General features: G+C 42.7%; 2 protein-coding genes across 2 annotated transcripts in view; both read left to right on the top strand.

Moving 5' to 3' along the window:
• LOC134643111 (vascular endothelial growth factor receptor 1-like) overlaps nt 1-11,866 on the top strand; it is a 66,862-nt gene extending 54,996 nt beyond the window's left edge. Inside the window, exons 11-12 of the mRNA XM_063495344.2 lie at nt 3,102-3,174; nt 11,631-11,866. Coding sequence (XP_063351414.2) covers nt 3,102-3,174; nt 11,631-11,640 — 83 coding nt within the window. The 3' untranslated portion in view covers nt 11,641-11,866. The remainder of the gene's footprint in view (nt 1-3,101; nt 3,175-11,630) is intronic.
• Nucleotides 1-25,012, top strand: part of LOC135933816 (protein NLRC3-like) — a 225,038-nt gene that overhangs the window by 158,297 nt on the left and 41,729 nt on the right. The gene's annotated exons all lie outside the window — the stretch shown is intronic.

A 25,012-nucleotide genomic window follows, 5' to 3' on the forward strand; every position in this document is an offset into this window, starting at 1 on the left:
CTGTAACTCCCTTTACGTTGGTTTAGATCGTTCCTGTTTGCATCGCCTCCAACTGGTGCAGAACGCTGCTGCTCGCATGCTGACCGGTTCCAAAAAGAGAGACCACATCACTCCGGTCCTCTGCTCTCTCCACTGGCTCCCAGTTGCTTTTAGGATTGATTTTAAAATTTTACTGCTGGTTTTTAAGGTTCTTAACGGAACTGCACCTCCTTACCTGGCAGAGCTTCTTAGCATTTACTGCCCTAGGAGATCTTTGAGGTCAGCAGATTTGATGCTTTTAGATGTTCCCAGGTACAGATTAAAGACTAGGGGAGAGAGGGCTTTTGCTGTGGCTGCACCCAGACTGTGGAACAGTCTACCCCCTCACATCAGATTCTCCACAAGCCTAGGAACTTTTAAAACTGCTCTTAAAACTCACCTATTTTCACTGGCTTTTAGCAAGGTTTAACCTATTGTTTTTAATTTATTGTTTTATCTGTGAGGCATTTTATGTACCTGTGTTTTATAGCATTTTTATTTGTATTTTATTGTACAGCACTTTGGTCAGCCTCGGTTGTTTTTAAATGTGCTATATAAATAAACTTGACTTGACTTGACTTGACTTGACTAAACACCAAGAAAACAAAGGAAGTGGTCATGGACTTATGCAAAACAAGAACTGATCCTCCTCCCCTATCCATAAAAGGTGACTATGTGGAGAGGCTGTCTTCCTTTAAGTTCCTCGGCACCCACATATCCGAGGACCTATCCTGGTCCACAAACACATCAGCCCTAGTAAAGAAAGCCCAGCAGCGCCTCCATTTCTTGAGGGTTCTCAGATGGAACAGGCTGCAGACTGAACTCCTAGTGTCCTTCTACCGTGCCACTATCGAGAGTGTGCTGGTGCACGCCATCCCTGTGTGGTACGCTGGTTGCACAACAGCTGACAAGAAGAGACTACAGAGGGTCATCAGGACTGCAGAGAAGGTGATCGGCTGTCCACTCTCCTCCCTGGACTTAATTGCCAGCTCAAGATGTCTCTCGAGCTAGAGCAATTATAAAGGACCATCTCCATCCTAACCACCACCTCTTCAACATCCTGCCCTCTGGAAAAAGGTTCAGATCCATCAGGTGCAAAACAAACAGCCTAAAGAACAGCTTCTTCCTGTGGGCTATCAGAACTCTAAATGCAAACTAAGAGTGTAAACAGACTTCTCCAATACAAACACTCTGACGCTGCTATTGATCAACTATGTGCAATATCTCAGTCTTTCCATGCTCTGTGCAATATTTTTGGCTCATGTGCAATATTTTGGTCGCTGTAGAACTACCATCTCCACCCTAAATGACCATAGTCCCTCCACCCTTATTTATTTATTACATTATATAAGTGCCCTTGTATACAGACCCACAATGTTTCTGTTTCAATGTGTGTTACGCATACAGCATGTATATAGTTTCACTCACATATATGTATACATATATATTGCTTTTTATTTTATTTTATGTAGTTATTTATTTTATTTATTTATACTTCAACGTCTTTTTCAAGTCCCAGAATACGCAGGTTTTGGCGCCTGCTTTGGCTGTCTAGGTCCAGTTTCCCATCCCAGTGCTGAATGAATGAACTGTATTCGTCACTTTAACCCTTTAAAGCCGGTCGGAGTGGGCATGCTCCGTTTTGCGTAACTATTTTTAAATCCCTGTAGAACCGGAAACGAGTAAGCTAGCGCAATAACTTTTTTTGCATATGAAACCGGAGTTGTACTTACATCTTATGCCATCAGCTTGTCCTCGGTCACGGTTTCCTTCCACATATAGCTTTGCAAAAATTGCATAAAGAGCGCTTGCAGGAACAAAAACAAAATATTCCAGAAACACACTTTGCCGATCCGATCAGCTGTTCATAACACTTCCCACATTGAAACCGATATCAGCGCGAACGATCGCATGTCCGCCATTTCCTGCTCTAAACCGGAAGTGATGTCATTTTCGCGGAAAATGTAGTTTTTCACTTGTAGGCTTCAAAAGCCTATACTAGTGTTTTTATAAGTCATGTTTGACTTTATGCTTTTCTGAATAGTTTCTGGGATGCTTAGAGCTCAGATTGCACTGCTGGAAATAGTTGATTTTGATGCACATGCTGTTTTCTTTGCAAATTTGCATCATAGGATTAGTATAGTCCTAGGATAGTAGTGGGTCCTTTGTCCCTCTTTGGGGGGAAACTCCCACTGGGTTTAAATCTGGGACTCTCCACCATTTGACACTTAGAACTGAAGAAGCTTCTCGGATGAGAGGTGAAACGTCTTCAAGCAATTCAAAGAAGTCCAGACGCTTTTCTTTCCAAGCTCCTTAGACTACAATGACCTGGATGACTGAGAACCTTCACAGACGCATCATAGGATTGTTTTTCGTTTTCCCTGCAGTATATAAAAATTGGTGTATCTGTATAAAATAAAACTATGAAGACACTCAAAATAAATTTCCTGTTGTTGTAAACTATTTTTTGCAACTTTTTGGTATTTAAAGTTTTGAGGGACAAGCCTCTTAAATTTCTCCAAGTAGAAATATATGTAAAAAAACTAAAAACGATTTTCAATTTTTTTGTAGTTTATTGCACTTTTTTGCAATGAAGGTAGTTACTATGGACTTAATGCATACATATTATTAAAATATGGGCTAAATCAGTTGTATTGATGTATAGCAACTTGACATGCTATCCCTGCTTGGGGCAGGGATAGCTCAGTAGGTAAAGCGGTTGCCTACCTATGGTAGGTCTTAAAGGGTTAAATATGAGGCTGGGAACCCAAATTTCCATCCACATATTCAGTCACAGAAATCAGATTCACTCAATCTTCCTCATTACAATTGACTTGTATGGCTTCATAAATCTAACAGCCTGAATTTGGAGACCTGAACAGAGTCGGTGCTCAGCTCTGCGGGTTCATGGAGGCTTGGAGGGTCACTCATAAGTTGATCCACTCAGGATTCTGTTATTTCCACTATTCAAACTAAACCACACCTGAGAGGAAAGCGTGTTGCACATGGTCACTTGGTTTGTGTGTCTGATGTAGAAATAGGTTGATGAGCTCTGAGACTCACTCCATGTTTCTCCTCTGCAGAAACCTTGATGGGATCCATGGCAGACATGCTTCCACGTCTCAGGAGGAGGAGGAGGGCACCAGAGGAGCTGAGGTATGTTTGCAGGGTCACAGAGGAATGTGTGTTTACCCATGAGGTTACCATGGTAACTGCAGCTGGTCCAGTTTAAATGAGCTCAATAGCTGTGTCTCAAAACGTTGACTGCATGCTTTGGAGGCCGCATTTGAAGACCGATTACATCACAGCCAGGCAACGAAGGCTGTCCCAATTCGTCGACTACTTCAAATGCGGCCTTCATTATAAGATCAAGATGGCGGCGTGAGCAGTCGCAGCGGCCCGGCGCTCTCCTCAACTTAGCGGTTTTCTTTTTATTTCGTGTATTTTTGTTTCACTTTTACTCCGATATGCAGGAGCACATATGCAGTACAGTAAAACTGAACTGCTTGCGGTTCTAAACTACAAAAACCTCCACACCTTTGCTGACAATGACTGGGACTCAATTCCCCCTGAGATCCGGAGGGTCACCGACTCTAATTTCACCATACCACCGCTGAAGTGGCGTAGGCGACGGAGGCACAGGAAACAGAAGAGAGGGAAGAGAGCGGGGCTGAAGGCTAGGCTACGTGCTAACCCACACGGACCGGCTATTCCGAGCCTCTTCCTCACCAACTCACGGTCACTAAATAACAAGATGGACGAGCTACGACTGCGGATCACCTCACGCTGTCTGGATTACTGTGTTATGATCATCACAGAGACTTGGCTGGACTCTTTTACCCCAGACACTGCGATTGAGCTAGCGGGCCACGCTACGTTCAGAGCGGACAGGAACAAAGAGTCCGGTAAGAAACGCGGGGGAGGTCTGCTAGTGTTTGTAAACAATAACTGGTGCACCAACAACACAGTTAAAGTTGTCCACTGCTGCCCAGACATAGAATACATGATGGTCCAGTGTAGACCCTTCTACTTGCCGAGAGAGCTCACAGCGATCACAATAATAGCAGTTTATGTGCCGCCGCAAGCTAATGCTAAGTCAGCCATGGAGCTACTCCAGCGCTCCATTAATAAACAGCTAACAACGCACCCGGACTGCGCCGTGATCGTGGCAGGATATTTTAACCACGCAAACCTGAAATCTGTCCTGCCTGGATTCTTTAAAAACGTGAGCTTTCCGACGAGGGAAAACAACACACTAGACCAGGTCTACACCAACATCCCAGATGCTTACAAGGCCACCCCCCTGCCTCATCGGACTCTCTGATCACCTCTCTCTGTCCCTGATCCCTGCTTATAAACCTCTAATTCAAAGACAAAAACCATCTGAAAAAACAGTAAGAGTGTGGACCGCGGAAGCCACCACGGCCCTACAAGACTGTTTTGATAACACGAATTGGAGTGTATTTGCAGAAGGATCAGACTTGGAGGGCCACACATCTGCCGTACTCTCATACATCAGCTTCTGTACTGAGAGCATAACAACAATAAAGACTGTTAAAGTGTTCCCGAACCAGAAGCCATGGCTCAACAGTGAGATGAGAGCCCTACTAAGAGCACGTGACAGCGCCTTCAAATCAGGAGACGAACAAGTCTACAAAGAGGCATGCCAATCTCTGGTTAAAGGCATAAAAGAAGCCAAGCGCAAATACAAACAGCGCATCGAGGAACACTTTAACACAAAGAATTCCAGAAACATGTGGCAGGGGATCAAGACACTCACTGGCAACAACGACAGTTGCACACAAACCAACTCCCCAGACATCACCTTACCTGACACCCTAAACCATTTCTTCGCCCGCTTTGACCAAGAAAACAGGGACACCATCACCCATCCTGCCATTACAGAGAGGGACGACGCTCCCATCCAGCTGGAGCAGCATCAGGTCAGAGCCACACTGCGCAGAGTCAACGCGAGGAAAGCAGCTGGTCCTGATGGTGTAGCCGGTAGAGAGCTTAAAGCATGTGCAGACCAACTAGCAGAGGTTTTCACCACCATCTTCAACCTCTCACTGCTACAGTCTGTAGTACCATCCTGCCTTAAGTCAGCCACCATCGTTCCAGTGCCCAAGAAGAACACAGTGAGCTGCTTGAATGACTATCGTCCAGTTGCTTTAACACCCATAATTGCCAAACGTTTCGAACAGCTCATCATGTCACACATTAAAGCTGCCATCCCTGCAAACCTCGATCCATACCAGTTTGCATACAGGGCAAACAGGTCGACAGAGGACGCCATAATAACAGCTCTTCACACAGCCCTCACACACCTGGACTGTAGTAACACCTATGTGAGATAGTGATGGGTCGTTCGCGAACGAAATGACTCTTAGAGCAGGATCTTTGACGTGAATGACATGAGCCGGCTCCTTATCGCGAGCCGTGGGGTTTTTTTCTTTTCTTTCTCTCACCCTCCCTCTCGCACTTTTTTTACTCTGGTAAACTCTACAGGTCCATCAGCTCGAAGACAAACAGACTCAACAGAAGTTTTTACCCACAGGCTGTCAAACATGCCCTACCTCCTCCCTGATTGGAGGATAACTGCACTGCCAACACTCATGGACATTACACCTTATTTATAAAATCGTATTTCTGTTTATACTTCAATGCAACCAACACCCTTACCTCTTTAAACTGTATTTATTATAACATTATTCAGTATAGTTCCAACAGCACCCCCCCACTCAATGTGCAATATCACCCCCCCCCCCCCCCCCCCACACACACACACACACTCACACACACTCAGTGTGCAATATCTCTGATCACACTGCACCTCTCAATGCACCTGCTAGTTAGATGGCATGTATGTGTATGTATATAGATGTAAGTGTGTATGTGGAAATATGTGTGTGTGTATGCATGTACGGATGCAAATATGTATATATACATATATGCATGTATGTGCGTGTATGTTTGTGTATGACAATAAAAAGCTATTCTATTCTATTCTATTCTATTCTATTCATTTCCCCGAATTTGAAGGATGGGTCGGGTGTGTCCTTCGTGGCCCACCATATCGCAGAATTCATAGCGCAGCCCAGCCAATTTTAGTTTCCAACAATGGCGGCCGCTACTAAGTTTTAAAATTACTCTTAATAATCTTTCTGGGTCACAAAATGAACTTTTAACATATTTTCAGGCAAGAAAGTAGCTGATTAATGATGGGCCTGTCTAGCACAACCCCTCGCTGGAACGATACAATTTACTACAACAGCAAATAGCAAGACGCAAGTAGGCACAGTTCTTTGTGTTACTCATATACGAGGGAGACCCGACTGGAGCCAAGTGTTGTTCCGCCCACTTGACCTCCGTCAGACTCTCAGCCAGGTTCCCTGTAACACTCCTTTTATTGTGGTTACATGAATATGCATAGGTTTATTAACATATGACGTCTTACATAGGTATACATGTGAACAAAGAGTACCTTGCCTGTGTGTTGTGTAGGTATGTGTGTGTGTGTGTGTGTGTATCTGTGTGTGTATGTGTGTGTCAAGATGTGAACCTGTGAAGACTCCCCAAACCTGGTGCCAGGAATCTAGCGGTCCATCTAAACAAAAGGCTCTTACACTCAAACAGATATACGTGTGTTTGCCATACCATAGCAAGGTCAGCAAGAGAAGATACGACCTCTCTTATGACCCTAGGAGGTGTGTGATCTATGCCAGAACACTCTGGAGAGGAGTGAACGCACTCCCTTCTTCATGCTACACAGAGTTGTTACAGCCCTCCTAGGATGAGACATTCTTTCAATATGCAATCAACTATATACTTCTAAGCATACTTCTAAGCATAAATGATTATGTGTTTCTCAATACAAATGACAATAATAAAATATAAATCCAAAATGTAAATTTCAAATATCTGCTTGGTTTATCAAGACATGACATATTTGCAAAAGTGTGCTGACCTTTTCGGAGACGTCTGTTACCCAACCGCTCGATAGCAGGCCAAGGGGTTCAATGGTCACTCAAGATGGCGAGCGCATCGGACTCCCGGCTTCATCGTTTTCAGACCCTCGCTCTTTCACTACTCAGGTTAAACATGATATATAAGTCATTCGGATAACTTAAAAATGTAATTGTTTGCCTTTTTTTTTGGTGTTTTATTTGTTCCGGAGTAAATCGGGTTGGCTGAGATCAAAGTTATTAGATTATTAGATTAAATAAAACTTTATTAATGGGTTCCTCCGGGATTTTCACACAGCTGAATAAAGATCAAACAGAAAACCAATCAAACATAAGTGTGAGATGGTCGAGAATTTACGCCAGTGTCCTGTTATATTTTAGATAGCAAGGAGCAGACGGCTGAGTTTATTAAACTCCACAGACACAGCGGTGACGCAAATCTGACAGCTAGACCGTCCCATTTCACAGCCTCGCACTTCCGGCCTTCTCAGTCTTCAAAGGATGCAGCCGAAATTTTGGAACACAGCTAATGAGTGAGGACATGTAGGTCACTTTTTTTAAAATTTTATTTTATTGATTAGCATTCAAATATCTCAGTGAATACAGAATAAAAATTACCACAAAGCAAAAAATCATGAGACAAGGCTAATCAAAAGGTATTGGCTGAAGCATTTGCTTATTACTCCAACCCTTTTAACAAAAAATCTTTTGCATGCAGCTCCTGTACACAGGGCTCGAAGCAAAGAATAAAACAAAGCAAAGCAAAAACTAACAAACAAACAAACAAACAAAACAAAACAAAAAAAACTTTCCACCTTAGATAAGTAACTACATCAAAGCAAAACAACCAAGAGTTTCAGTATTATTATTTTTGCTCTTTTCATTCTTGATTTATATATTTTTCTAATACTCTATTTTTAAACATGTTTTTAAACAAGGAAAATGAACTACACCTTTTTAAATCACTGTCATAACTATTCCACAGGTTAACTCCTCTAACAGAAACACATCTCTGCTTTGTGTTTGTCCTTATCTTGTTTTTTTTAGACATCTGTTCCCCTTAAGTCATATTGACTCTCTCTGACTTTAAACAGCTTCTGAATACTGCGGCAAAGCAAGTTACTTTGTGCTTTATACATTATCTGTGCCATTTTATATTCAACTAATTCATAAAATTTCAGGGTATTCAGATTAATAAACAAAATGTTAGTTGGTTCTATATAGTTTGATTGATTTATAATTCTTATAGCTCTTTTTTGTAACTTGAAAATAGGAAGAGTATTTGTTTTATATGCATTACCCCATATCTCCAGACAATAAGTCATATATGGAAGCAACAGAGAACAGTAAAGTGTGTATAATGATTTCTTGTTCAGGACATGCTTTGTTTTGTAGAGAATAGCAATGGTTTTTGACATTTTTGTTGTCACATGATTTATATGAGACTTCCAGCTCAGCTTATCATCAATTATCACTCCAAGAAATTTATTTTCATACACTCTTTCAATTTCAATTCCATTAACCCTGATTTTAGATACATTTTTCATTTGTCTAGTGCCAAAAATAATCAATTTTGTTTTCTTTATATTTAATGATAACTTATTTACATCAAACCAGTTTTTTAATATATTTAACTCCTTTTCCGCTGTAGTCAGAAGCTGTTCTAGGTCTTTACCTGAGCAATACAGAGTGGTATCATCAGCAAACAATACACATTTTAACAGTTTGGAAACACTACATATGTCATTTATATATAATATGAATAATTTAGGGCCCAGCACAGAGCCCTGAGGAACACCACAAGTTACCTTCAACTGATTAGATTTTACATTATTGATTTCAACATATTGATATCTGTCATCCAGGTAACTTTTCATCCACTTATATGCTATCCCTCTTATGCCATATCTCTCTAGTTCATTCATTAATATAGAATGATCAATTGTATCAAACGCCTTTTGTAAGTCTAAACACCAACAATATATTCCTTATTATCTGTTGCATTAGATATCCCTTCTACAAGTTCCATCACTGCCATCGAAGTGGACCTTTTCACTCTAAAGCCATATTGGTTATCACTTAGGAGATTATGCTTCTCTATATATTTATCAAGTCTATTAACAAATAACTTTTCTAAAATTTTTGAGAACTGTGGGAGTAGTGATATTGGTCTGTAATTGGTAAACTGACATCTCTCCGTTTTTATGGATTGGAATAACTTTTCCTATTTTCATTTGTGAGGGAAACAAACCAGTTTGAAAGGACAGATTACAAATGTATGCGAAAGGTTGCACTATATATTCTATAATACTTTTAATTAACATCATGTCAATACCAAAACAGTCAGTGGACTTTTTATTTTTAAATGTCTTCACAATGTTAATTATTTCTCTATGAGTTACAGCACCAATAAACATGGAGGACACATTCTGAGTAATATGTTTATTTAGGTCGTTATTATTTCTTGACTCTGGAATTTCTTTTGCTAAATTAAAGCCAACATTTACAAAGAAATCATTAAATTCATTTGCAATGTCTTTAGTTTTATCAAGCACAATATCTTTATCTTTTTTAAAATAGTCTGGATAATTCTTATTTTTTGAGCCCTTTTTGATTATACTATTTAATATCCTCCATGTTTCTTGTGTGTTACTTTTACTTTGCTCCAATAATGTGTAGTAATATTCTTTCTTACTTGTTCTTATAATATTTACTAATCTATTTTTATATAACTTGTACTTTATTTCAGCATCTTTCGTCCTCAGTTTTATGAATCTCTTATATAGATTATTTTTCTTTTTACATGCATCTTCTATTCCCTTTGTGATCCATGGCTTATTTGATCTGTGATGCTTTCTAGTGATTTTCATTAAAGGACAATGTTTTTCATTTAGTAAAATTACAGTTGATAGGAATGCATCATATGCACTACTTGAATCTTCATTTGCAAAAACCTCAGTCCAATTGTGTTCCTTTAAGTCCACCTGGAGGGCAGCAATGGCTCTTGTTGTTCTATGTCGTATCATATCAAATGTTTGATTCTTTTGTTTAATTTTAATCCCAAAATAATTTTGAAAAATTGCAAAAACAGGAAGATGATCACTTATATCAGTTATAAGAAGTCCACCTACTATTTCATGGTCAATTTTATTTGTGAATATATTATCTATCAATGTAGCTGTATCAATTGTTATTCTACTTGGTTTTATAATTACAGGGAAAAGGGAGTTACTATACATTGTACTGATGAAATCTGTTGTTTTATAAAGTCCATTTGGGTTTAGCAAATCTATATTAAAATCACCACAAATTATTTGCACTTTTTTATCATTTAGGTTGCTAAACATAGCAGCAAGTTGTTCATTGAATGTCTCAAGGCATGATCCAGGTGTCCTATAGATGCAACCTATAATTATATTGCTAGCTTTTTCAACATGGATTTCAATAGTAACACATTCCAATACGTCATCTATGATGCTTGACATACATTAAATCAGACTACATTTCCATATATTCCATGATCACAGGAACTCACCTGCCCGTGCAGCTATGAATGTATGAACCTGGTTTTATTCTTGGCTCTGATCCTTGTTCTTGTTTCAGCTGATCGGTCACAGATCAGAGAACTGAACAGTTTGTTTGTAGGATATTGATTAGCTGTCAAAGCTGGGATAGACTCCAGCATCAAACCCACGGACCCATGTGAGTGTCCTCAGGAACAGGAACAATGAAGATGTTCCTCTGATGGAGGTTCATTGAGCTTGATGGGTCACAGAGGAGGAGGAACTGGTGATGAAGAGCAGCCTGTGTGTATATACAGGATAAAGTATTTAGTGTGTATTCAGATGAAGATGCAGCTTTGCTTTGGCCTTCCTCTGCTAACAGCAAACTAACCTCAGCCAGATGTTCTGCAGCTGTTTGTCTAACATTAGAAGTGTATAATGATGATGACCCCGAGCGTGTTTCTGCTGTTCTGATGAATCACCACGGCGCGTCCTTACTCTGTGTCACATGTTAGCTTCATGTGTGTCAAAGGTCAAAGCCGCTGACTGTCAGGAAGCTTCAGACAAACATGATGAAACACCCCCTCTGACCTCAAAGATGCAGTCAGAGCAAGATGGAGGCCCTGAGGCCACACCCACACTTCCTGTCAGTCCCTGTGATTGGCAGCTGCCTCCAACAGTATCATATATATCCAAATAAATCACCCTGAGGTCACTGATGTTGGTGCTGTATGAACCACATTAAATGTTTTTACCAAGATGCCTCCGTGTCTCTCTGTCACATACACATTTAATCATTAATCACATATATATTTAATAATTTCCTCACACAGTTCTTCTCTTTCAGATTTGTTGTTACAGGTTACACAGCAGCTTGTGTTGTTGTTAAAATCATCTGAACACTTCTGTAAAAATCACTTCATTTTCACGCAATACTAAACTTTCTTACTTCGCTCTGACATTTGTTAGTTTTATTATTTCTGCAAACTGATGGAGGGAAAACAGTCATGTGACCTGCAGGGAGCCAATGGGTGACGTTTGTTTTGTCAGTCACTGATCACTCTGAGCAGCCTTCACTGTGACAGAGTACACATGTGTGCAGTCATTACTAAGTACTTCTTTTTGTTGGTTTTCCCACTGACAGGAAAATGTAAAGACAGGCTGACGGAGAACAGCTGCCTCAGAGTGCATCTCATACACCCGGACTTCAGTGGAGAAACACCACCCTCCAGTAAAGTGGAGTCACCACTCTTCAGTCTCTGCAGACTACGTCACAATCGAAAAGCCTAATAGAAAAGAATGTCATTGTAATCAGTACAAGGACGGTAAAGTTGTCAGTCACGCTGGTTAGAAAACCATAAACATGTCAGTAATAAAACAGAGAAACACACTCTGCTGTTGTGTTGCATCCACCTGCACAAACACACTCATGTTGGTACTTTGTGTTCACTGCTGTTGGGTCAAAGCTGTGTTTGGATCAGGTTGTCCTGGTCTGATGGATCTGCCTGTTCAAACAGTGAATGGAATAAAATTGAGGCACAATTCTTCCCGCTCCACCACACCCACCCACACAGGTAGGGCCTTGGGGTGCGGATATGTCACCAGGGTGCAGGGGAGGCTATCCCCCCCTCTGTCCCCTTCTGGCCACCTGTGCCTCAATTTTATTCCACAACTTAGACATCCACATTACTCACACTCTCAGTCTGAGAGGTAAACCACAAACACTCAGTGAGTTCATATTAACAGGAGTAACTGAGTTACAGTCACTGACCTCTGACCTGTCATGTAACCTAGAAACCAGGTCAACATGTCTGTAGGTTCTCAGTCATCCAGGTCATGTGATCTAAGGAGCTTGGAGAGAAAATAGAGACTTCTTTAAGTTTCTTGAAGACGTTTCATCTGAGAAGCTTCTTCAGCTCTACAACCAAACAGTGGAGAGTCCCAGATATTTAAATCTGAGAGAGAAAGAAATCATGTCACTGACCCACCATTGATCCTGTTATTTCAAGGAGGAAACTGAGAGTCTTTTCACCAGGACCACAAACATCAGCTCCAGCAATGATCCACTGATGTGTTTTTATTCCATGTATGAATGTTGTTATTGACAGAGATGAAGTTTGTGTGTCAGTGATGCAGTGACTGTTGTTGTTACCTGTACAGGCTGGTTAGACTCTATGAAACAGATCATACAGATCTCTGCATGTTAGAAGAGACTATTAAAGGTCATGAATGAGACAAAGGCAGGGAGGCGTCCTTTACAGCTAAACAGCAGAGTGAGAGAACAGCCAGCACCTCTACATTTATCACATCATATAGCACATGTGTGATACTGACAGGGATGATAAGGATTTAGTGATTCTGATTCCATCATTGATATTACTTATTGATTCTCAGTAGCTCTGCTCTGACAGTCACCACCATCACCGAGCAGCATATCAAAGACATTTGTGCACATTAACTGCATGTTAAACAAACACTTTAATTAAAAGTAATGGAGTACGTTACTTCATTACTCCTCATAACATTACTTTCATGTTACTGTGTAAAATGAGCTGAAACACTGTCTCATAATCACCATAATCTGAAGCTGAGGTACAGCCCCACACACCAACACAGATCCTGATGAGGTCACACGTGATGTTTCTCTGAGTGTTTATGAACACAAATCAAAGATGAGCTTAACGTTAACATGCTGTGGCCGTTTCTCAATTCTCAAGTACGCGAGTACGTACTCGCGTTCTCGGTGAGTACGTACTGGCCGAGAACGCGAGCACGGACTCGCAATTTGTACAATTGGAACACCTGCGTATGTGATGATGTCACAGGTCCGGAGTTTTTACTGCCGTCCCCTCTTAATTTAACTGTGAGTAACATGTTATGAAGCTTAACTTTAATCACAGCCAAACCGGTTTACTCAGGAACAAATAAAACACTGAAATAAACCAAACATTAACATTTAGAAGTGATCTTGATGCATTCTCAATCATCCAGGAAAGTAAATCTCCAAAAGTTGAATCTGTTCATCTGGACGTAGCGTTTTGTGGGAGAAACGTTTCGTCACTCATCCAAGTGACTTCTTCAGTCTCAGCTGACTGCAGGTTTCCCCAAACCTTATAAACAGTACATTTGCATAATGACTGAAACCAGCCCACTGAAGGAACAATGGGCTGGGAGGTCAGTTCCTTAATCATAATTATGCAAATTCCCATGACCATTGATCAACAATCACTGACCAAAACCCACTGATCAAAGAACACTGATCAATGGCCATGAGTACCATTCACAGAGAGTTGGGGAATGGCTGCAATCACAGCGTTGTAAGATGGCGAAAGATGTACCCTTAGGTCCAGGACGCTACAACACAGAGCGAACACCATCCCCACTGACACAGCAGCCAGGGAGGCAGAAGAACATCACATCAAGAAGGCCCTGAGTAAATGTGGTTATCCCAGCTGGACTTTTGTCAAAGCGGGGAAGGCACCTAAAGAAAGCTCCAGCCGATCCAGGAGAGAAGGACAACCACCGCCCAGGCGAAAACCTGTAGTGATCCCATATGTGTCAGGAGTATCGGAACAGTTGAGACGCATTTTTTCTAAACACCGCATCTCTGTGGCTTTTAAACCCCAAAATACGCTGCGCCAAAAACTGGTCCACCCCAAGGATCGGGTCCCCCGACACAAACAGAGTAACATAGTGTACGCTGTTAAGTGCAGGAGGATTGCCAGGATTTATACATCGGGGAAACCAAACAACCTCTGGCTGAGAGGATGGCACAACACAGAAGAGCAACCTCATCAGGCCAGGACTCTGCAGTTTATTTACACCTACAGGCCAGTGGACACTCTTTCAATGATGAGGATGTACACATCCTGGACAGGGAGGAACGCTGGTTTGAGCGCGGAGTCAAGGAGGCCATTTACGTGAAGAGGGAAAGACCATCTCTGAATCGAGGAGGGGGCCTAAGGGTACATCATTAATACTTCACACACACCAGCTTTGTCTCAAATGTCCAACATAATAAATCCCTGTGTGATGTGTGATCAGCTTTAACATCACTGTCACTGCTGTGGGCGGAGCTGAACTCTCAGAAGGAGACAAACTAGCGTAAAACTGCGAGTAGAAGAGAAACTGACTGAGACTGAATGAGATCCAAACATCTGGAGCTGATTTTACCTTCACCTGTTTAAACTGTAACACACCTGGATCCCTGTGATTTTATTATTACGGACCCTCACGTGTGATATGTGAGGAGTCCAGCACACACCTGCTTCCTGCTCTCTGCTGACATCGTGACCCTGAGCAGTCGTGTAACTGTGCAGAAGGTCGAGCAGCTGCTTCCTGCTGCGTCTGAGATTTATTCAGGAGGAAGAGAAGATGTGTTTGTCTCTTCTTCTCTGGAGCCAACCACAGTCCAGCTGCAGCCCTGATACGCTGCCTTCAGCTGCAGATACTGAGTGTGTGTGAAGCTGCTGTGTGACTGTGTTTGTTGAGCCTGTAGTTTCACACTGTTGTTAGTGTAACTGTGCTGCTGCCTTAACTCGGCTACATTACAGGACGTGATCCTATAGGTCCAATGAAAACTCTGCAACACTAAATGTTTTTAAAGTGTCAGCCTCCTCTAGAGCAGAGCTGTCAAACATAAGGCCCGGGGACCAGAATCGGCCAAAGACTTCAGCCCATTGGACAGCTTTGGAAAATATGAAGCAGGGCATCAGTTTCTGTAACTTTAAATATATGAAATAAGTCTTACAGCGCCCTGCGACAGACTGAAGAGCTGTCCAGGGGAAGCCCGCCTCTCCCCCCGTGGTGACTGGGAGAGGCCGTCCTGTCCTGTAGAAACACTGAGACGTGCTGCTGAAGCTGCTCCTTTATATTAACATGTCTCAGGAATCAGTGACTTAAACATCTTTGCACCGACACAAAGAGGAGCTTCACTCGTCCACTGACCATCAACATGTGTGTAAAATCAGTGTGACGCTGCGCTCTACAGGAAGAGGACGACACTCCACACACAGAATCCAGAAACTAGAAAAGCTGAGGACAGAAACCCGAGAGGGCGCGAGCAGAACCAAGGCGTCAGCGACAAAGAGCACGATCAGATATCTGCTGCACCGAGACACCGAGCCAACAGCTGGATGTGAAGAACATGTGGGAAGATCGTCCCAGAGGCCAACGAGGGAACAAGATGTTCCCACAGGAGCTGAAACAAACACATCTTAAACTTTATATCCTGTATATTTAACTTCAGCTGTGCTCTCAGACCGACCGTGGACCCAGCAGAACTGGGTTCAGATCTCTGGGACACTTACATCACCTTCATGTCCCGGGTCCACGAGAGCTCTTCAACACCACCTGGTAAAGAACCAGGACCAGTGACTGTAGTACAGAACCATCACTGTGTGAGGACACAAACCAGTATGTTTGATGGTGAGGACAGGACCCAGTAAACTATCTAAATACTGCAGATTTAATGAGGCTGTGCTAAATGATGAGGTCACTAAACAGGAAGTACAGAAAGATTTAACTGTGTGTCACATGATGATGTCACAGTCTGGCTGTCTACCCTGTGGGAGGGGCCTAAAGTAGGCATGAGGGGGGCATTAGAGCCATTTCCTCCAGACTGAGAAAAGCTGAAGCAGAGAAACTAGAGACAGAGCAGCAGCAGCCACACAGACAGGAGGCGTCTGCATCAGTGAAGGACTCTGTGACATCCACATCAAAGCAAACACACACTGGGACAACATACAGGAAGATGATGGACGAGGTGGGAGGCGGAGCAAGTCTCCAGTTTCACCAATCACAATCCATCAGGACTGTTCATCAAATGAAACGCTCGCGTCGTAACGAGACGTCGACACGACCAAACGCTGTCACAGACACGTCTCTGCTCGCTGTCAGAAGACGAGGACGATGAAACAGGAAGGATTGAACTCTTCTGTGACATCAACGCCAGCAGAGGCTGAAACACGTCCTGACCTTGAACATCACAGATCCCCACGGGCACACGCCCATCTGACACATCACATCCTGTAACAGGAGGAGAGCACCGGATCCAACAACATTGACACAATTAAGATCCAAATCATTAGTTCCAGCTGACATGGACTGGAGTGAGGACACCAGTGACTGAAAGAACCAGTGTTCCCATCACAGACTCATCATCATGTGTTATGTTAGTGTCTCATTCAGCACAGACACATTATTTCTGTTAGGTCCTGTCAGCTGTCAGCACTCTGTACAAGCACGACTGTGAACAACAGACTTCTTTTAAATGTGTCACAGAAACATTCAGTGTGGATTTGATCCAGATGTTTCTCCGTATGGAAGTTACTCAGGCATCAAACAGACTTGAAGTCTTTATGATCCTGAGCTGACTTCAAACAAGGAGCTTCTCAGACTAACAGCACGAGCACAAAACTGAAAGGATGAGAAACAAAAGGTTGATTTTAATGCTTCACAGAAAATCTATTTGAATACGCTGGAGACTCATTTAGGTCACTGCTGTTATCTTTCACTCAGTGCAGCATTTCTGAAATGTCTTTGTATTATAGTGAAGTTTGAGCTTTGCAGATAAAAAGAAGAAGAAATCAAAGATGTGCACACAGCGGGTAGTTGTACAGAGGACGTCAGCTGATGGAGCAGAGGGAGGCAGACTGTGGATGAATGAGGAGGTGAAGGTCTGCAGGCGGGTGGAGACAGAGGAGGTGATGGTCACTAATGCCGCCCTGATCAGATACCCAGCTGGGATAATGAGCTCGCCAAAGGAGAAGACTGAAAGCACTGACACGAGGAAGGAACGAGTCAGAGGACCAGTGAGTGTCAGCAGAACCACTGTTCAGGACGAGACCACAGACATCAGCCACAACTGACCGTGGACTTAGTGAAAACCTCAGACAGCAGAAAGCAGAGAAAGAGGAGGAGCAAGGAGAGCAGCCATGATGGAAGGACAGGTATGTACCACCAGCAGATAGAGGAAGTGGCTCTGTAGATATTTATAGTCAGTCCTCATGCATATGCTGTGCATATAGTAAGTGTCATCATGAAGGTGTCATGTGTGCATATCTGTGGTCAGTAAAGCTGATTGTGATTAATAGCTACACTACAGAGAGCCCAAAGAGTTGTTGCATTGCTTGTTAGCCTTGTTTAGGGAGGGCTGGGGTTTCTTTGGAGCCCAATTCATTAAAGTTAGTTCAGCACCAAGTGAAAAGAATCCCTGAAGACTCAGCACAGAAAGTGTGGGACAGAAGTTTGCTTTGGAGTCATGGACTGAGTTAGAAAACTAGCCAACATGATTTATAACGGACAGTCATCATTAATGATGGAGAACTGAAAGGACATGAAGGCTGCGCTGTTACACTTTTTGATAGCTGGAAACTTTAACTGTCATCAGAAAACATCAAATATTCCGGATCCTCTCTGCAGCGTCTCTTCTTTCCTCTGTGACTTCCATGGATTTTAGCTCAAACATGTTTTTAAATGGTTTGTCTGCGAGCTGACCTCTGACCTCTACAGTACTGACCTGTACAAAGAGCTGTCAGTCTCAGCTCTTCTCTCCCAGCACTGGTGGAGCAGGTGTAGTTGCTGCTGACAGCCATTGTTGGTTTTCTCAGAGACAGGCGGAGGTCTGAAGTGTTGAGAGCATCAGCTCTCATCGATGTGCGCCGCTGTAACGCTGCTTTTGTCCTCTGAGATCACCAGGTATGAAATCCGAGTACTGACAGGGCAGCAGGACAGATCTTTCCCCCTCATTCACTTCCATGAGCACAGCCAAGGCATGCTGGGAAACTGAGGACACAGCAACAGATGTAGAAATGACCTGCATGCTGTGGGTTTGTCTCCTCACAGGTGACACATTAGCTGCAGAAACCCAAGCCAGGTGTCTGAATACTGACACATGGACTCTTCCGAGAGGTCGGTGTCATTTCTTTCCCAACACTGTACAACACACATATAATGTATATTTAGCCACCCTGATGTTTCTGATTGTGTTTTTAGTTCAATCATTGTCATCATTGTGTGTTTGCTAGATGCTGTAAATGTGTAGTACGTGTGAGCCACAGATGTGTTACAGGCTATGCTAGCATGAATAGATCATTCTTGCTAGCTTGGAAGTTGTGGTGGGTGGAGCTAACCCTCTTCCCTGCTGTTTGCATTTGGTTGTAGCAGCTGGAGCGAGCAAGTTAATGACTTGGAGCTCTTTGTTTCTTTGACCTTTCATTGTCAGACACAACGTAGGAACACGCCGGTTACATGAAGACAGATTTAAAAGATCTGGATCAATAAGTTCAGAACATAATCAGTGACAGCAGTTTATATGTCTAAAGTATTACATCACAGACAGAGCAGTTATTTAGGAGCTGCTATGGTTGTAAATTATAGGTTTATTACTTAGAAAATGATTCATGAAGTATTTAGATAATGATAATGTTTCAGACGATTAACATACAGGATAATTCTGCTTCTATAAATGTTATGAAGTTTGATTTCTCTGAGGTTTCATAAATACTTATCTCTGACTGTAATTTCTGCTAACTGAGGCACTTACTAGTCGTTATTGTTAGTTAGTGCTTTTGTCTGATCTCAGCGAAGGAGACGATTATTCAGACTTTCAGGAGGTTTTAGATGAAACTGAAAGGCCCACAGAACCAAACACGTCTCAGCTGTGATCACACCAGAAACACAAAGTGATCAAACACACACCAAAGCCTACACTGCCATCTAGTGACAGAAGCTAGTACTGCTAGACAACCAGGCTACTTTAAAGCAGCTGATATTTAGGTTAAAAATAAAAAATAAGTTGATAATAAACATTTGACAAAATCTTTTGGCAGCAAACATCTGGAAGTGAGCTGTTCTTTGGTGGTAATTAACAGTTTATCCTTGTTGGTAATTATGTAATGAAAGGTAGCAGTAAAAGACACACACACACACACACACACACACACACACACACACACTGACAACAACAACTACAGACACGTGTGTGTCTGCGATGAACACCTGAGTGTAAGACGAGGACTGAATATGATACAGTAACAGTCAAATATGAATGTGTGTAACAGCATGATTATGTGTTATACATATATCAGATATATATATATATATCATATAATATATATCATATGTTTAACAGTAGGTCAAATCTATCTGAACATGAAACCAGTGTTAAACCATTTCAGTCTCAGTGTTACTGAAACATCTCCAACAGCATCACTGACACAGACAGTTGGAGCAGTTACAGTCAAATCATTGATCAGTGATTTTATAACATGAGCTGCTGTTGCTGCACTAGTGCTGCTGCTCTCTTTCTCTTATTGTAGGTCTTTAGCTAACAAGTGTCTTCATGTGACTGTTGTCTAATGTTCAAATGTAGATAACACCACCTGCACCACCCTGTTCCACAGCACAGCCCTCTCATGTAGGCTTGGCTGCAGCACATATTAGCAGCTGCAGTGACATCAGCTTTCTGTGCAGAACTAGACAGGAGATCCGCTCCATAGTGTCATCACATCTACAGACTGTTACATATTCTCACCTGGTAATAAGAAGCTGCACACAGCTCCAAGATTAACAGACTGAAGGAAATACAAATGAAAGTTACAGGAAACTGAAATCTTGGAAACACAACATGAAACAGCTGGAAATATGTTCATGTTGCATAAAACATGTGTTGCATTACAGATATTTATATGATCCATATTTAAGGTGGATGGGCTCATCCAGCCACTCTCACACCATCATATCACCATCCTGGGTTAGTGTCTTGGTCTCAGGTCACAACATCAGCACAGTCTTGGCTTGGCTGAGGTAGCTGAGTGGTTCTTGTTGTCCCTGACAGCTGCAGTGCCATCAGCCATGCAGCAGCACAATGACTGCTCACAGTCAGTGTGGCTCAGTCTACTGTAAACATTGTCCTAAAGTGGTGGCAAAGTGGCTGCAAGCTGGCTGTACATGCACTGTGTCCAGTACTCCCAGTACGTGCACCTGCAGATGATATCCACAAAGCTCTGAGTGTCACAGAGTGGGCCTGTGCTCAGGTCACTCTGCCCCATTGAATTCTACTTACAGAGTTTTACAAGTGTGAGTAAAGTTATATATACAAGTTGGTGGCTGATAAGTTCTTGTAGTGACCCCTGACCCCGTGGTTCTTATTGGTTAATAGTAGCTTAGAGCATCTGCACCAATCATAAAGCAGCAAGTTTGGAGCTCGTGGGTCTCTGCAAGTAAGTCCCTGTAATGTTGGCCAAGCCTGATATACTAGAAACATCTGTCATTACCAGCAGATGAAGCTGCTGCAGGATCTCACTTTAAACCTGACAAAAGAATTTGCTATTAGCATACTATGGTTATATGTCTCTCTCTCCTGTCTCTCACCTGTCTGCCTGGGCGGAGCTCAGCTGGGCTCCGCCCTTGGCCCACGCACCTGCCGTGAATCTACCTGATGACCTGGACTCCTGGGCTCTTTAAGCTGAGGCTCAGAAGGCTTCTTCGCTGGGTGGTGGACTTACTCTTGTCAGTACAGCCCCGATAAACCCCGTTTGTCGTGTGATTACTCTGTTTATGCTCACCGCAGGTCTCTTGTGCTCAGGTTCTCGCACTCGTCCGTGACCCCGATCTGTTTCCCTGGTGGCGTGGAGTGGAGTGAGAGTGAGTGTGCTGAAAACAAATACGAGAGGAGCGAGTGAGCGGAGCGAGTGTTGGACTTTGTCCCTTTTCCCCTGGACCATTGCACATCCTGCCCTGTACACGTGGGGTTTGTAAATAAATGTACGACTGCTGTTCTAGTTCAGCTGCTCTGCTGACAGCTGCAGTTATTATATGACATTTTATTATTGTATTATCCATCCATTCACCTCTACTGTTCTTGCATTACATCACATAGTCAGCATAAATCTGTTTTTAATGAATGATGAAAGTGGGATGAATTTAATGAGCCTTGTTGAGAGAGGTGGGACAGAGAGAGACAGAAGTCCCCCCCTCACCTCTTATTGGCTCTGAGAGAAATAAAAAGGTTTTAACATTTAGGCTGTTGTGTTTACAATGATATGAAGTGCTGTTAGTAAATCATCTTCATTCTGAATCAGAAGTTTAATGAATATGTTGAATGATTGACATGATTTAAATGTGTAGATGTTGTGTGTGTAGACTCAGCTTTGAGAGATTAGTGTGTGTGTGGCTGCAGGAATGTTGGAAGATAAGAAATGTGCCAGAACTCCATCCTGATAAAAGACATTAAGAGTTAACAATAGAGTCATAATTCATATGTGATTGTGCTGATAGTTAATCCTGCTTAACTGACTGAAACTGTTTAGAATACAATCAGGTAGAAGTTTAACCAAAGCAACGAATGAGAAACTATGATAATAACTCTGTAGGCCCCACACTGAGAGTCTGTGTGGAAAGGATGGAGGAGCCACTAATCTAACATTAACATGGAAATCAAATCAATTATACTGAATATATTTGTTTCTGGGAAGAAAGTTTTCCTGTGTGTTTGAATCAAAAAGACATTATGTGGATGTTGATGTGAAAATGAGCTGATGGTGAATCTAACTGAAGATGAACTGCATGGGTTGATGCTTCATAAAGTGAAGTATATTCATATGCAGCCAAATGTTCAGAATGGAATTTTCTATGTTAAGAAGAAAAGAAGAAAATGAAATGAAGTGATTTTGAAGCTAAAAGTCAGACACAGAGAGGATGAACGTTTATGGTTAGTTGCTCGAGTTCTTGCGATGAGCAGAGACGTCATCTGAAGACTCGTCCCGTGAGTCCACAGTTTGACACAAATTCATAGAAATTCTATCAGGATAAGATAGAAGATCTTTATTGTCACTGTTACCAGAACAATGAGGAGTTTCTCTCCACTGGCAGCTTGTATCTGTTTACATTCAGATTCTCAGGATAATAGAAGAAGATAAATAAAGATAAGAACAAGTTTCAGAGGTACCTACACAGGGAATGTGTGTAATGCACAATAAATGAAGTAAACAAAAGGATCTGCACAAGTTCTATACAGAAACAAATCTATAGATATATCTGCAGGTACAGTGTAAAGAGGAGGATCAGGTCAGTATAAGGTGCTCTGTGATTGGTGGGATTGCACATTGAGTAAGCGGTAGGAATGCTGGTTGCTGCTGTAAAAGAATACAGTTCTATAAATAGAGGCAGGAATTCTACTGTAATGAATACTGGTTAGAAATAAATCTAGTGCAAGTGTCCATGAGTGTTAACAGCACAGTTAACCTTCAATCAGGGTGGAGGTAGAAACTTCTACTGAGTCTGTTTGTCTTTGTTGGACCTGTAGAGTTTACCAGAGGGAAGGTGGGAAAGTGAGTGTCCAGGGTGGAGGGGTCCTTGATGATGATGCTTCCTGCTGAAGGCTGCCAGTATAGATGTCTCTGAGGGGGTTAGTTAAGTGCCGATTGGCCGCTCTGCTGCCCTCACCACGCGCTGCAGTTTCCTCTTGTCCTCCACAGTGCAGCAGTTGAAGCAGAGGGTGCAGCAGGAGGTCAGAAGGCTCTCGATGGTGGAGCAGTAGAAGTTAATTAGCAGGCTTTGGGGCTTGACATTGCTTCCTGAGGAAGTGCAGCCTTTGTTGTGCTTTCCCTACCTGGTGGGAGATGTTTGTGGACCAGGTAAGGTCGGCTGAGATGTGGACTCCGAGGAACTTGAAGCTCTCCACCCTTTCTACCTCCTCCATCAATGTAGAGGGTGGAGTGATCAGATGGCTTTGTTCTGCTGAAGTCGATTGTCATGTCCTTGGTCTTGGCTGTGTTCAGATGCAGGTTGTTGTCGTCACACCATTGCTTCAGATGCTGAACCTCCTCTCTGTAGCTGAATCATCATTGTTGTCCATCAGTCCTATGATGGTGGTGTCATCAGCACATTTATAATGGTGTTACTGGTTCATCATCATTTCACTTATTTCTTGGTGTTTACATCTCATTTATTTCCCTTTCCTGATACAACTGTTAGTTCATGCTGGTTTAAATGAGTCCTAAACTTCATTGTATGTGACATAAACATCTTAAATGTAACTTTCTGTAGCAAAGAAAGCTGCAGGAGCCCAGGTTTCATCTTCACACACATCAGGAGCAGCTGCTCCATCACAAACACCACAGAAGAAGAACAACACTGGATCAGATTTAATGTAACCGGCTGGTTTTATCTGGATTTATCTGACAGGGACAGAGTTCATGTTCATGGACATCAGGATAAAAACAGAAGATGGAAACCTGCCAGATTTGAGCTGCTCATGTGTCGTCCCTGGGCAGGTCACATGACTCTATCCAACATACAAAGACACACAGACACACAAGAAAAGCCAGAGAAACAAAGACAAATCCAAACAATCCATCATACTGAGTTAAAGTGATCACAGGTCTGCTTTGTTGGAGCCTTCAAAGTGTCACATGTGGACTTATTACTACCACTGAAGGCCACGCCCCTCTGGTCATGTGATCATGTGGTTTGTGGGAACGCTCCTCTTCCTCAGAGGATGCACCTGTGCTTCCTCTCCTCCACCTGTTACAGTGAGGGAACGTCCTCCATGATGGAGGAGCTGCTGGAAAGTGCTGAGAGTTTCCTCCAGAGTGAGACCTCTGTCACAGTTCAGAGGATCTACGGCAGCAGAGACCTTCATGGACACTAAAACTCTCAAAAACACAACAACATCATCACACTGACTCCACTCTGACATCACTGATCAATAATCAAACAGATCAAACTGATTGATCAGCCATCAGAGGAGTCGGATCAATGGAGCTGCTTCTGTTCCTGATGTTTGATCCTGGACCTGAACCGTCCCTGCAGAGGAGACACGACAGCTTCACACAGAAACACAATAAAATAATAAGTGAAAGAGAACCAAGTGAAAGTGAACAAACAGCTGTAACTGTGAGCAGCACGATTCTCCATCCATGATGTTTCCCTGGCTCCAGGCCACACAGCTGTATCTGTCTCTCTGTGGGGCGTTTAAGGGTCAGGCTGAACTGTCCGCTTTTCACACGCTCGTCTTTCTTTCACTCTGTGATGCTGCTCCTGTTTGTCAGGCTTCTCAGGACGGTGCCACCACTCCACCTGAGTGTCCTCAGGCAGCCAGACAGCCTCCACCTCCACCTCCACCTGACACTCTGAGAGAACAGAAACACAGCGTGAGGTGTACAGACAGCAGCTGGTTTCAGAGGTGTAGAGAAAGCTGAAGCCGATCAGAGCAGAGGACGGAGGCCACGTCCACATCGATACGTTAAAGAAACAATCGTAAAGTTGTGTTTCCAGTTTGTCATTATTAGAAACATTATCAGCCACAGGCTGAATGGATTCAATGGAGTAAACTGGTCCCACCATGACCTCTGACCTCTGACCTGCATCTACAGCACTGAGCCCTGACAGTGAGCAGCACTTGTTTCTTCAGCAGGATGTTTCCCTCCCTGCTGCAGACGGTGCAGGTGGAGGTGTTTGTGTCTCCATCTGTGGGTATTTCAGGCTCAGACTGAGGTCTCCAGGTTACAGCAGCTTTCTCTT

Source organism: Pelmatolapia mariae, linkage group LG15, assembly GCF_036321145.2.
Source record: "Pelmatolapia mariae isolate MD_Pm_ZW linkage group LG15, Pm_UMD_F_2, whole genome shotgun sequence".
Taxonomy (NCBI): Eukaryota; Metazoa; Chordata; class Actinopteri; order Cichliformes; family Cichlidae; genus Pelmatolapia; species Pelmatolapia mariae.